Source organism: Toxorhynchites rutilus, chromosome 1, assembly GCF_029784135.1.
Source record: "Toxorhynchites rutilus septentrionalis strain SRP chromosome 1, ASM2978413v1, whole genome shotgun sequence".
Taxonomy (NCBI): Eukaryota; Metazoa; Arthropoda; class Insecta; order Diptera; family Culicidae; genus Toxorhynchites; species Toxorhynchites rutilus.
Genome location: NC_073744.1, coordinates 94043549 through 94055455, shown reverse-complemented (window position 1 = coordinate 94055455; position 11907 = coordinate 94043549). Strand labels below are relative to the sequence as shown.

Genomic DNA, 11907 nt, shown 5'->3' with positions numbered 1-11907 from the left:
GGAGAATGAGAAGATCTGGGGAAATCACAGATGAAAAAACATCATGTGTTAATTCAAGCTACAGTAGAATCCCGATTATCCGCGGAATAGTCGGGCAAACTCACCGCGATTAACGAATATCGCGATGACCCATTAAAGGACAAAAAAATGCAAACACGAAAAGAGATGTTTCAACATAAAAACTATGTTCTATCAATACAAAAATCAATCAACTATCCATCTATAAGGTCGTGTACACCAGTGGCTAAATAATGTAAAAGCCATGACCACAACAAAAGAGCATGGGCCTACCACTCACTAACAAATTCCGGAAAGGCCTATTGATTTACTATGGAACTCGCAGTCACGAATAATCCGCAGGGCGGATCACCCGCTCGATGATAATCGGGGTTCTACTGTCATAGTCTCATTTATGGAATATAAACATTTGCTTGCAGATAAAATAACTTGCATATATTTTCGCAAACTAAAATAATCTGGCATCTCTGAAACTGAAAGGAACAGTCTGTATTTGTGAAACGAGTATTATGATGTATTTTTGAGAAGAAAAACCGAATTCTAAAGTGTAAATTATGAATGAAAATTAACTTTTACGAATCAAATTAGTATTCTATGTGAATGCAAATCACTTTTTTTTCTGCAAGTGGTGAGAAAATCCCATACAAAAATTATTTCTGAAATTGACGTTATTTTATAATAATACTGTTTAGTAGGAATATCTGAAAATTCAGAGGAAGTAGGTTAAGTGAAGGTTAGGACTACGCGCTTCAACTTATTAAATATTACCAAGTAGATATTTTCATTCAAATTTTACCAATTGAAAATTGCCTTTTAGCCTTCTAATCTGATAGAGAATAGTTTGGATCCCAAACTCGAATGTCGCCACTAGCCATCGCGGATATTTTCGTTGTCTCGGGTTGAGGGCGATATTGACCGTGTAAGGTGGAAAAATATTGATTGAGGTTAGATCAGATGTTGAAAGCCTAGCTGTCACGATATTGAAGACACTTATTGTCAATCCGGTTGATCGTGTAAGGTGCCCATTAGACATCAATTGAATATAGGCTACCCAAAATCAAAATCAATATGGCGTCATTTGTTTACCAACATATCATTTGCGAGAATCAAAATCAATATGGCGTCATTTGTTTACCAACATATCATTTGCGAGGATTGAAATCGTTGAAATCACGGAGATAATATGCTTTATTCCTAACTGCATGAGCGATTTTCATATTTCGGTTTCACATGGAGCTGTTTACATTTAACATGGAGTTTAAAGTTAGCCACTATTCGACTATATAACCGGACCGAGTTTTAAACAACAGTAATTGATGGAACCAAAATGTCAGTGAACCGCAACAATATTGGGTACACTGGCAATATAAGGGATTTGACGTTTTAGTCATACCCCTGGTTTTAACCCAATATTGCTGCGTTTAATTGACATTTTGGTTCTGTTCTGTCAATAATTGTTGTTTAAAACTCGGTCCGGTTATATAGTCGAATAGTGGCAAACTTTAAACTCCATGTTAAATGTGAACACCTCCATGTGAAACCGAAATATGAAAATCGCTCATGCAGTTAGAAATGAAGCAGCGCTATCTCCGTGATTTCAACGATTTCAATTTCAATGATATGTTGTTAAACAAATGACGCCATATTGATTTTGATTTTGGGTAGCCTATATTCAATTGATGTCTAACCCCTGAGATGGACCGGATTTGACAGAAAACCTATACGGAACTGATCTCTCCGATCTCTCTCTCGCCTCAGGTGTTTTGTAGAGGCAACGGTGGCAATATTTTCGTTTGTGATTCACAATCAGTACCGCTATTCTCCAATAGAAATACATGAGGATACCACGTTTCATTATGTTGCTGAGAGTTGATTGTAGTTCAACGTGAAGAAGGGAACCAAAACTAAATCAAATACTGGCCTATTATAGTCATAAAATAAAATTGTCATCTATTTTTAAGAGTAAGTATATCATATAGTTGTTTTAAATGACAGATTAACGATTTTTTTTTCTTTTCTATGGATAATGCTATGTTTGTGAAATTAGAACTCGAACGAAACAGCTATGCGGCTATTTTTGTTATATTTACTATGTCCTGTGATAGTAAATGGATATTTACTTGATGGCTTATACTGTGGGACGGAGAACTGCTATGATCTCTTGGAAGTGACGAGAGAATCCACGAGACAAGAAATATCTCGAAATTATCGTCAGTTGGCTAAGAAATACCATCCAGATACCCATAGAGGTGAAACGGCCAAAAAAGAAGCTGAAGAAGTGTTTAAACGTGTGACCAGGGCGTACGAAGTGCTTCGAGATGAAGGATCTCGGGCGGACTATAACTATATGCTAGACAATCCTGATGAGTACTACTCTCATTTTTATCGGTACTATCGAAGACGTACAAAAGTCGATGTTCGACTTGTAGTACTGGTTTGCGTTACGTTAATATCTCTGGTACAGTACTTTTCGCGCAAACAAAGGTATGAAGAGGCCATCAAATATTTCATGACGGTTCCAAAATACCGTAATAAGGCATTGGAGATGTTAAACCAAAGCCAATCGGCACCCAAAAAGGTTAGTATTTGTTTTTTGTAAACTGTATATGATGCATTTTAGAATTTAGTGCAATTTCGTCACGTCTTTTTGTTTTGTTTCAGAGTGCAAAATCAAGGATTTCTAAATCTGAAATGAAAGAAGAATCGGAGAAGAATATTCGAAAGATTATAGAAGAGAACCTCGACATCCAAGGAGCCTACGCGAAACCTCAAATTACAGACATATTGTGGATACAAATAATAATGTTACCATATACAATATTTAATTTAACTAAATGGCATGTAATGTGGATATACAACTTTGTCATACTAAAAAAACCCTACGGTGAAGAGGAGAAGTTATATCTTATTAGGAAAAACATGAAGCTTGGTATCAATCAGTTCAGAGGAATAGAAAACGATAAAATTAATGAATATATGTGCAAAGAGTTGTGGATCAAAGAAAAATATAAACTTTGGAAGGCAGAAGAAGACGAAGAAATGAAAAGGCAGATGGCAGATAATCCAAGATATAAGGCGTACCGCAGGTATATGAAGAACCGAGGACCTGGAAGAATTACATTCGAAGAATAAATATAAACTGTCATGTATACATGAAATTGTATAAAATATTTATTGCTAACGAAATAAAAATCTTGTTTGTCTGATTTAACTTAACTATCTACAGTCAGTCCTGTTCTTGTGCGATTTTGTTATTCATACGATTCAAGTTCCAAGTACCTATTTATAAAAAAAATCGCACAGATTAGGAATCTTTTTTGCTTTTTCGAATCCTTTTTTTAATTATAACCTTAGCACCAGATTCAACATCGATGACGAGCTAGAAAGGTTTTTTTTCACATCAAGACGTGTTTGTTCACAAAATTGCCGATGCCTCAAGCGGAACTAATTTTCGATGCTGATACTTTCTTGGTCGCCTTTTCAGTGGCATCACTCTCCTCTTGGTGGATTCCTTTCTGGCCTAAGGTGCACAAACAGGCTCTTGATGACATTTTCATGATGAACGAAGTTAGCTTCACCACAACAGCGACAACATGCTCCAATCGCTGTTCAATTATAACTGAGTGGATTGCCGAGCGGCGCTCGCTTTTACCGATTCGTGATTTAAATAGCATGTTTTGAAAGTTTTCGAATCAAAAAGTATCAAGTATATAACGCGTAGACATTTTATCTTCCGAATAAAGTGTATATCATACCATTTCGTTCGGTTGTTGAGGAGCTATTAACACTAAAAATCTCGGTCTCCGGCGTAACGCTTTACTTTTCGAAACTTTGAATTTACACCTCCGTATAGGAATGAAAGACGTAGTCCTACGTCATAAATGCAAATCACCTCTACTACACTTAGAAAATCCTCGGTCGAAAACTACCAAATACATTTGGTAATGCAAAATTAGTAGAATGTACAAATTTTTTGTACATATTGTCAACAAACCCGCATCCCTACCAGAGATTAGTATATTTTACTCGATAACATTAGTAAGCTTGGATATTGTCATATCTGAAAACTGGTGAGAAAAGCGCGTATTAACCATTTTCATTGTTCCCATGAGGCAATACGGAGGTATAATAAGGATATAATTCTGATACGTGCATTTTCGGCGAGAAAATGTAGCCGATATTGGGCTTCCGAATCATGGTTCTGCTTGACATATGTGTTTATTAGTACGGTCGAAAATGACTATATTTTTTATTTTTAATCCCATTTATTTATTGAGGGCTCATTAGCATTTTTTAGCTGTTACAGAGCCGAATTTTAATCGTGTACATGTCACATGGTTATCATATACAGTGGTCGTCCGCTAACTGGGCTGAAGCCGCCTCCCAGTTAGCGAATTCCGCTCGTTAACTGGGCTGACTTTTCAAACGCCAAAAAACACTGAGGGGAACGTCAATGGATACACTCAGAAAAAATATGTATTGAAAAATATGGAAGCGCAAAATGAAAACTACACTAAGAGAAATAATTTGTAAATATAACGATTTTTTTGGTAAATGCAACCAATCTTGTCATTTTCTACCGTACTAGTAATTGGATTAGCCTACGAGCATCTCCTTTTTTTCACCGAGTGTCTCCTTTTTCACCGCTTGTTTACATCGACGAATATATTTATTTCCACTATGTTTCGTAGGAGAGTGTATGCATACTGACAGATTTCTACTACGAGGTGTTTAATGAAAGTGGAAAGGTGGGAATGTTTATGTTTATATATAATTATCGTACGATTTAATTTAATGCATAAAAGTTGTCATCAAAACCGGAGTTGAGCACATCTCTAAATTTTAACAAATATTGTTAAGAGATTTCCAGCAGTTCTTGATGTTTAGTGTAGTGATTTTATTTTGAGGTTTATATTCACAAACATACAAGTATGACTAATAGAAATTGCATGTATATAGTGTGCCTAGCCAGCCCATACATGCAAACGTGGAGGCGATATACATACATCCCAGGAAACAATAAATCGTATAATTATCGTTTATATAACGTCATATACCCTATATACATGTATATGGCCTCCAATTTCGTATGCATATGCCAGTTATACACATCATAATTAACGTCGCCTGGGTGGTGCGGCCCACCCCCGGGTGCAAGGTTTTAGGGGTGCAGAATGAACCGAATTTATATGAAGAAATTGGATAGATATGATTTTTGATGGGGAGTGGGGATGCAAATCAATTCTCCCGCCCCGGCGGCAAAAGCTTCACTCGACGTCACTGCACATCATACAAGTAATGTGTCTTGGATGTATGTATATCATCTCCAATAAACATGTAGTACTGAACTTTATTTAACCATTTCTATATAAAATTTTGCGATATTTCCACTAAAACACTTTTCACTTTTCTTGAAACCGGAAATATTCGGACTTAAAAATAATTTTTAACGTAATATTCCAAACATACATGTATTTAATAGTTATTATAATGATCACGGCAATATGTGGAAAGATATTTAATCCATTGCGTTTTGAGGTGACACCTACGCGGGCGACCAGTAGACCGCGGACTACCGTTTGGCCCTCCCTGGTCTATACTGATATTTGGTATATTTGCGACTGAACGAAGTAGAGATGGACAAATCGTTCAAAAGAACTAGTTCACCAAAAAGAGTGAACGAACTGTCGTTCTTTTTTGCTGGGCAACAGTTCATATGAACTGTCGCCCCAGTTCCCAGTTCCCATACCCAGTTCAGAACGAACTGTGTACGGTGAACGATGAACTGATAATACAACTTAGAACGAACTGATCGCTGACTGAACTGTGTATACAGTTCAGAACGAACTGTGTGAGAAGACCGCCGAATGAACTGTGCATGCAGTTCAGAACGGACTGTGTATGGTGACTGGTGTATAAGAGGAAAGAAAACGAACGAGTGATAGATGAATCAAATCAAATCAAAATGAAAAATCAAATATGAATCAAGGTAAATAGTCCTCAAATTAACGAATAGAAACAAACGATAGCCCCATGAAACAACAAAAATAATATGTCGGTATTGTCGCTTTCATAAAAAAGCGCATCATTTTCAGGATTTAAATTGGATTGTAAAATTATTTATCAAATAAAAATTTAATTTCGTATTTTGGAGCTCAGGGTAAATATTTCAGTAAGTTGGTATGCGAATCTACCTAACTTGGAAAATAAGTTGAAAGCGGAAAGATTTAAACAGTTAAACATTAAAATTCGCGTCGCTAATATGAACTATGTTTTATATTATATCATATTGTGCTCGATAATTTTGAGATGGACGTTCGCGGTTTGGGTACAGTTTTGCCTATAGCATTTATTGCAATACATCGTAAGCAAAACATCACAATGTTAAATAACGACTCAAACAAAATCGAGATTTCAAAATCAAAGTTTGATTTTCTATTGTGCTAAGTTATTTCTAACAAATATCGGACGAATAATGATTAATACGGCATTTAATGAACGAACAATCCTACATAACATCCCACACTTTTTATACTTGCTTTGACATATCCCTCCACTGTACAAAAGAGTGAGTGAACTGCTCAAAAGAACTAGTTCACTTGAGTGAACGGTTGGTCACTGAACGGTTCATTAAAGTGAACTGTTTTGCCCACCTCTAGAACGAAGTACTGAACATTTCGTGCCCTATACGGCTATTTTATACGGTGAATTCTATTGTTGCATTCTTGCTCGGGTATTCTGGGATATTTGCTATAAACAATAGAGCTTTGTTTTATAGCAATACGAATTTTGACGTAGGACTACGTCTTTCATTTCTATACCGGGGTGTAAAATCAAAGTTTCGAAAACGAAAGCGTTACGCCGGAGACCGAGATTTTGAGCGTTAATAGCTCCTAAACAACTGAACGAAATGGTATGATAAATACTTCATTCGAAAGATAAAATGTCTACGCGTTATATACTTGTTACTTTTTGATCCAAAAACTTGTTTCAATAGTCTTAAAATTGCTTTCAAAACAGGCTATTGAAATCACCAATCGGTATATAAGCGAGCGGCGCTCGGAATTCCACTCAGTTCTAATTGAACAGCGATTGGAGCATGTTGTCGCTGTTGCGGTGAAGCTCTTTATTTATCATGAAAGCGCGGATGAACGGTGTCACCAAGAGCCTGTTTGTGCACCCTAGGCCAGAAGGGAATCTATCAGGAGGAGAGTGATGCCACAAACGGTTCCCTGGGAAGACATCGCTACACACACATACACGCGCGGCTATTAACAGGTGGTTATCGAGTTGGCATTAACCACTGGTGGGCTTCCAGTATCGAAGAAAATGTGGAAATATCTAATCGTTACTGAAAATAATCTGCCAGTTCCTCTGGGAATTTTCAAAATATATTCATGTGAAAGAGTTTAATTGAATGTTTTCTATCCATGTTACACTGTGACCAAATATGTTTCAATCAAGTGCTATTAACAGGTGGTTATCGAGTTTGCATTAACCACTGGTGGGCTTCCAGTATCGAGGAAAATGTGGAAATATCTAATCGTTACTGAAAATAATCTGCCAGTTCCTTTGGGAATTTTCAAAATATATTCATGTGAATGAATTTAATTGAATGTTTTCTATCCATGTAACACTGTGACCAAATATGTTTCAATCAAGTGCTATTAACAGGTGGTTATCGAGTTGGCATTAACCACTGGTGGGCTTCCAGTATCGAGGAAAATGTGGAAATATCTAATCGTTACTGAAAATAATCTGCCAGTTCCTTTGGGAATTTTCAAAATATATTCATGTGAAAGAGTTTAATTGAATGTTTTCTATCCATGTAACACTGTGACCAAATATGTTTCAATCAAGTGCTATTAACAAGTGGTTATCGAGTTGGCATTAACCACTGGTGGGCTTCCAGTATCGAGGAAAATGTGGAAATATCTAATCGTTACTGAAAATAATCTGCCAGTTCCTTTGGGAATTTTCAAAATATATTCATGTGAAAGAGTTTAATTGAATGTTTTCTATCCATGTAACACTGTGATCAAATATGTTTCAATCAAGTGCTATTAACAAGTGGTTATCGAGTTGGCATTAACCACTGGTGGGCTTCCAGTATCGAGGAAAATGTGGAAATATCTAATCGTTACTGAAAATAATCTGCCAGTTCCTTTGGGAATTTTCAAAATATATTCATGTGAAAGAGTTTAATTGAATGTTTTCTATCCATGTAACACTGTGACCAAATATGTTTCAATCAAGTGCTATTAACAAGTGGTTATCGAGTTGGCATTAACCACTGGTGGGCTTCCAGTATCGAGGAAAATGTGGAAATATCTAATCGTTACTGAAAATAATCTGCCAGTTCCTTTGGGAATTTTCAAAATATATTCATGTGAAAGAGTTAAATTGAATGTTTTCTATCCATGTAACACTGTGACCAAATACATTTGGTTTTGTGGTTTTTCAATCAATCGCAATTAACAGGATAGCTTCAGAAGATTATTCTTCCCCATCAGTAGGATGATATCTCGGCTTATGTCCAATCACTACAACCTAATCGCGCATCTCTATCGCATTGGGCTCGCAGCAAACAATCTTTGTGATTGTGGCGATGGCTACCACGACATCGAGCATGTTGTCTGGTCGTGTATCCGGTTCCATGCTGCTCGCTCTCAGCTCTCTAGAGCACTGAGAGCACAAGGCAGACAATCGGAGATCCCCGTCCGGGATATCTTAGGTAGCCGTGAACCTGATCTTCTGCTTCATCTATACCTGTTCCTCAGAAACGCCGATGTCAACGTTTAATGATGTTTCCTTCGTTGTGTCCCCGTTTCATATCCCTCCTATCCGATCGATAAACTTTTACTTAGTCGCGGCAATACATACACACACTCTTTACAGACACACGGGCCAAAGGTTGTGCAGTCCACTGATCATTCAACAAAAGCCAAAGGTTGTACCGCTCATGACAACTCTACACGAACTGATGATTGCGCCGGCTAGTGACCATTCTATCCTGGATTCCTCGAGTCGAGAAAGACGCACCACGCTAGATATGAGGTACAGACTAGGGGGGCGTTGCTGATTAAAGGTCAGCTGCATCCCAATAGGAAGTATCCCGTGTCGGGCACACGTACAGAGCATTGGAGACAGCAACATCCCAATTACGAAAACACTTGTAATACTAACCTCGAGCCAACCGCGAGTAATCGGTTACATATTACTAACATAGATAATAAGAAAAATTGTCAAAGTATTGAACTCCCGGCCCCGTGAGGCTAACGCCATATGAGCCTTTATAAAAATATATATTTTGGAAAAAAAAAAAAAAAAATCAGTAGGATATTTCCGTATCCAATATTGTATGCGCCCGCAATCGATTATTGCTCAGTCGCCGAAAGTTCCGAGCTCAGAGAGTTCATTCCCCTCTAGTTTGCCTTCCAAATTGCCATTGTAAACCACACCTTCTCTCGATTCAATCACACACAAAAAGCATACTTAAGCGATATTCTGGTGGTGAGACACATTAATTTTTCGTGAGGACATCGACAAGACAACATCGTTGCCTAACGTGCTGGAGGAGGTGGACGGCGAAGGATCGACACATACACGCGCAGAAATCTTTCCGTTAGGATGCCATTCAGCATCGAGAAAGTTCCGGAAAGATTTAATCATTGCTGGAAAATAATCTGCCAGTTCCTTTGGGAATTTTCAAAATATATTCATGTGAAAGAGTTTAATTGAATGTTTTCTATCCATGTAACACTGTGACCAAATATGTTTTAATCAAGTGCTGTTAACAGGTGGTTATCGAGTTGGTATTAACCACTGGTGGGCTTCCAGTATCGAGGAAAATGTGGAAATAACTAATCGTTACTGAAAATAATCTGTCAGTTCCTCTGGGAATTTTCAAAATATATTCATGTGAAAGAGTTTAATTGAATGTTTTCTATCCATGTAACACTGTGACCAAATATGTTTCAATCAAGTGCTATTAACAGGTGGTTATCGAGTTGGCATTAACCACTGGTGGGCTTCCAGTATGTGGAAATATCTAATCGTTACTGAAAATAATCTGCCAGTTCCTTTGGGAATTTTCAAAATATATTCATGTGAATGAATTTAATTGAATGTTTTCTATCCATGTAACACTGTGACCAAATATGTTTTAATCAAGTGCTATTAACAGGTGGTTATCGAGTTGGCATTAACCACTGGTGGGCTTCCAGTATCGAGGAAAATGTGGAAATAACTAATCGTTACTGAAAATAATCTGCCAGTTCCTCTGGGAATTTTCAAAATATATTCACGTGAAAGAGTTTAATTGAATGTTTTCTATCCATGTAACACTGTGACCAAATATGTTTCAATCAAGTGCTATTAACAGGTGGTTATCGAGTTGGCATTAACCACTGGTGGGCTTCCAGTATCGAGGAAAATGTGGAAATATCTAATCGTTACTGAAAATAATCTGCCAGCTCCTTTGGGAATTTTCAAAATATATTCATGTGAAAGAGTTTAATTGAATGTTTTCTATCCATGTAACACTGTGACCAAATATGTTTCAATCAAGTGCTATTAACAGGTGGTTATCGAGTTGGTATTAACCACTGGTGGGCTTCCAGTATCGAGGAAAATGTGGAAATAACTAATCGTTACTGAAAATAATCTGCCAGTTCCTCTGGGAATTTTCAAAATATATTCATGTGAAAGAGTTTAATTGAATGTTTTCTATCCATGTAACACTGTGACCAAATATGTTTCAATAAAGTGCTATTAACAGGTGGTTATCGAGTTGGCATTAACCACTGGTGGGCTTCCAGTATGTGGAAATATCTAATCGTTACTGAAAATAATCTGCCAGTTCCTTTGGGAATTTTCAAAATATATTCATGTGAAAGAGTTTAATTGAATGTTTTCTATCCATGTAACACTGTGACCAAATACATTTGGTTTTGTGGTTTTTCAATCAATCGCAATCAACAGGATAGCTTCTGAAGATTATTCTTCCCCATCAGTAGGATATTTCCGTATCCAATATTGGATGCATAAAACCTTGTGCCTCCAACGTAACGCTCTCGTTTTCGAAGTTCTCCGAATATTCATTCATTCAGAATGAATTCAGATTCAACTTCATACAAATGATCTCTAAATCAACGATAGTCCTACGTCACCCTTGCGGTTATACCATAGATATAACCCACCTCCTGTTTTTTGACAATGTCCAAAATCTTTCTCGAAACGTCTTGTCAGTTCTACTGGTATTGTTTTGATTCTTTTGTTGAGGTAAGTTATTTGTTTTTTCAATAAAACTTTTGATTTTTATTCGTTCTTTTTCAGTTAAGATAGCAACTAAATACGAGTTTGAGAGGAGATTGAACACAGATTATTAAATATTAATCAAGAAAATTAAGGCAGGAAGGTAAAAGATATAAGCAAATTCATTATTGAAACTGCTAACTGACAGTTTTTATAGGTAGAAAAGCCATAGAAGCCTAGCCCGCATACATTGGGAAATTTTATCAAGAAACTAAACGTGAGTAGTTCATTATTTTCCATAGCAAAGACCTGAAAACAAAAGAATTGTTAATATAAATGCCATATACGAAGTTCATTCCAACTCGACTGGACTTTGGCAGCAACATCTTAGACTGCAGTGAAACCTTGTGTATAGACATTGGTCATTCAAGCAACATTGCATACTTGAAATCATTAAAAAATTATACTACTTTTTGGAAAGGGTCAAAAAAATTTCTTAATTTTTTGCATAAATTTATAACATAAAAACTGTAATACCTTCAAAATTCTGATCGAAGGATGGAATGAAGGAAATTGTTTAAATTTTCATAGAGAAATACCAATTTTTTTTATTTTTTTCAAAAAAAAGTACGC

General features: G+C 36.6%; 1 protein-coding gene across 1 annotated transcript; it reads left to right on the top strand.

Annotated features, from left to right (window-relative positions):
* Nucleotides 1–1454: 1454 nt before the first annotated feature.
* On the top strand, nucleotides 1455–3234 carry LOC129769889 (dnaJ homolog subfamily C member 25 homolog). Its single transcript, XM_055772411.1, has 3 exons — nucleotides 1455–1980; nucleotides 2066–2596; nucleotides 2680–3234. Exons 2-3 carry the CDS (start codon nucleotides 2084–2086, stop codon nucleotides 3148–3150), a joined length of 984 nt encoding a protein of 327 aa, XP_055628386.1. The 5' UTR covers nucleotides 1455–1980; nucleotides 2066–2083; the 3' UTR covers nucleotides 3151–3234.
* The last annotated feature ends 8673 nt before the right edge of the window (nucleotides 3235–11907 follow it).

Bases quoted from the DNA above. Each gene is read 5' to 3' on its own strand.
- LOC129769889 (XM_055772411.1), top strand. From the start codon at position 2,084: ATGCGGCTATTTTTGTTATATTTACTATGTCCTGTGATAGTAAATGGA. The intron at 2,597-2,679 runs GTTAGTATTTGT...GTTTTGTTTCAG, and splicing joins GCCAATCGGCACCCAAAAAG to AGTGCAAAATCAAGGATTTC.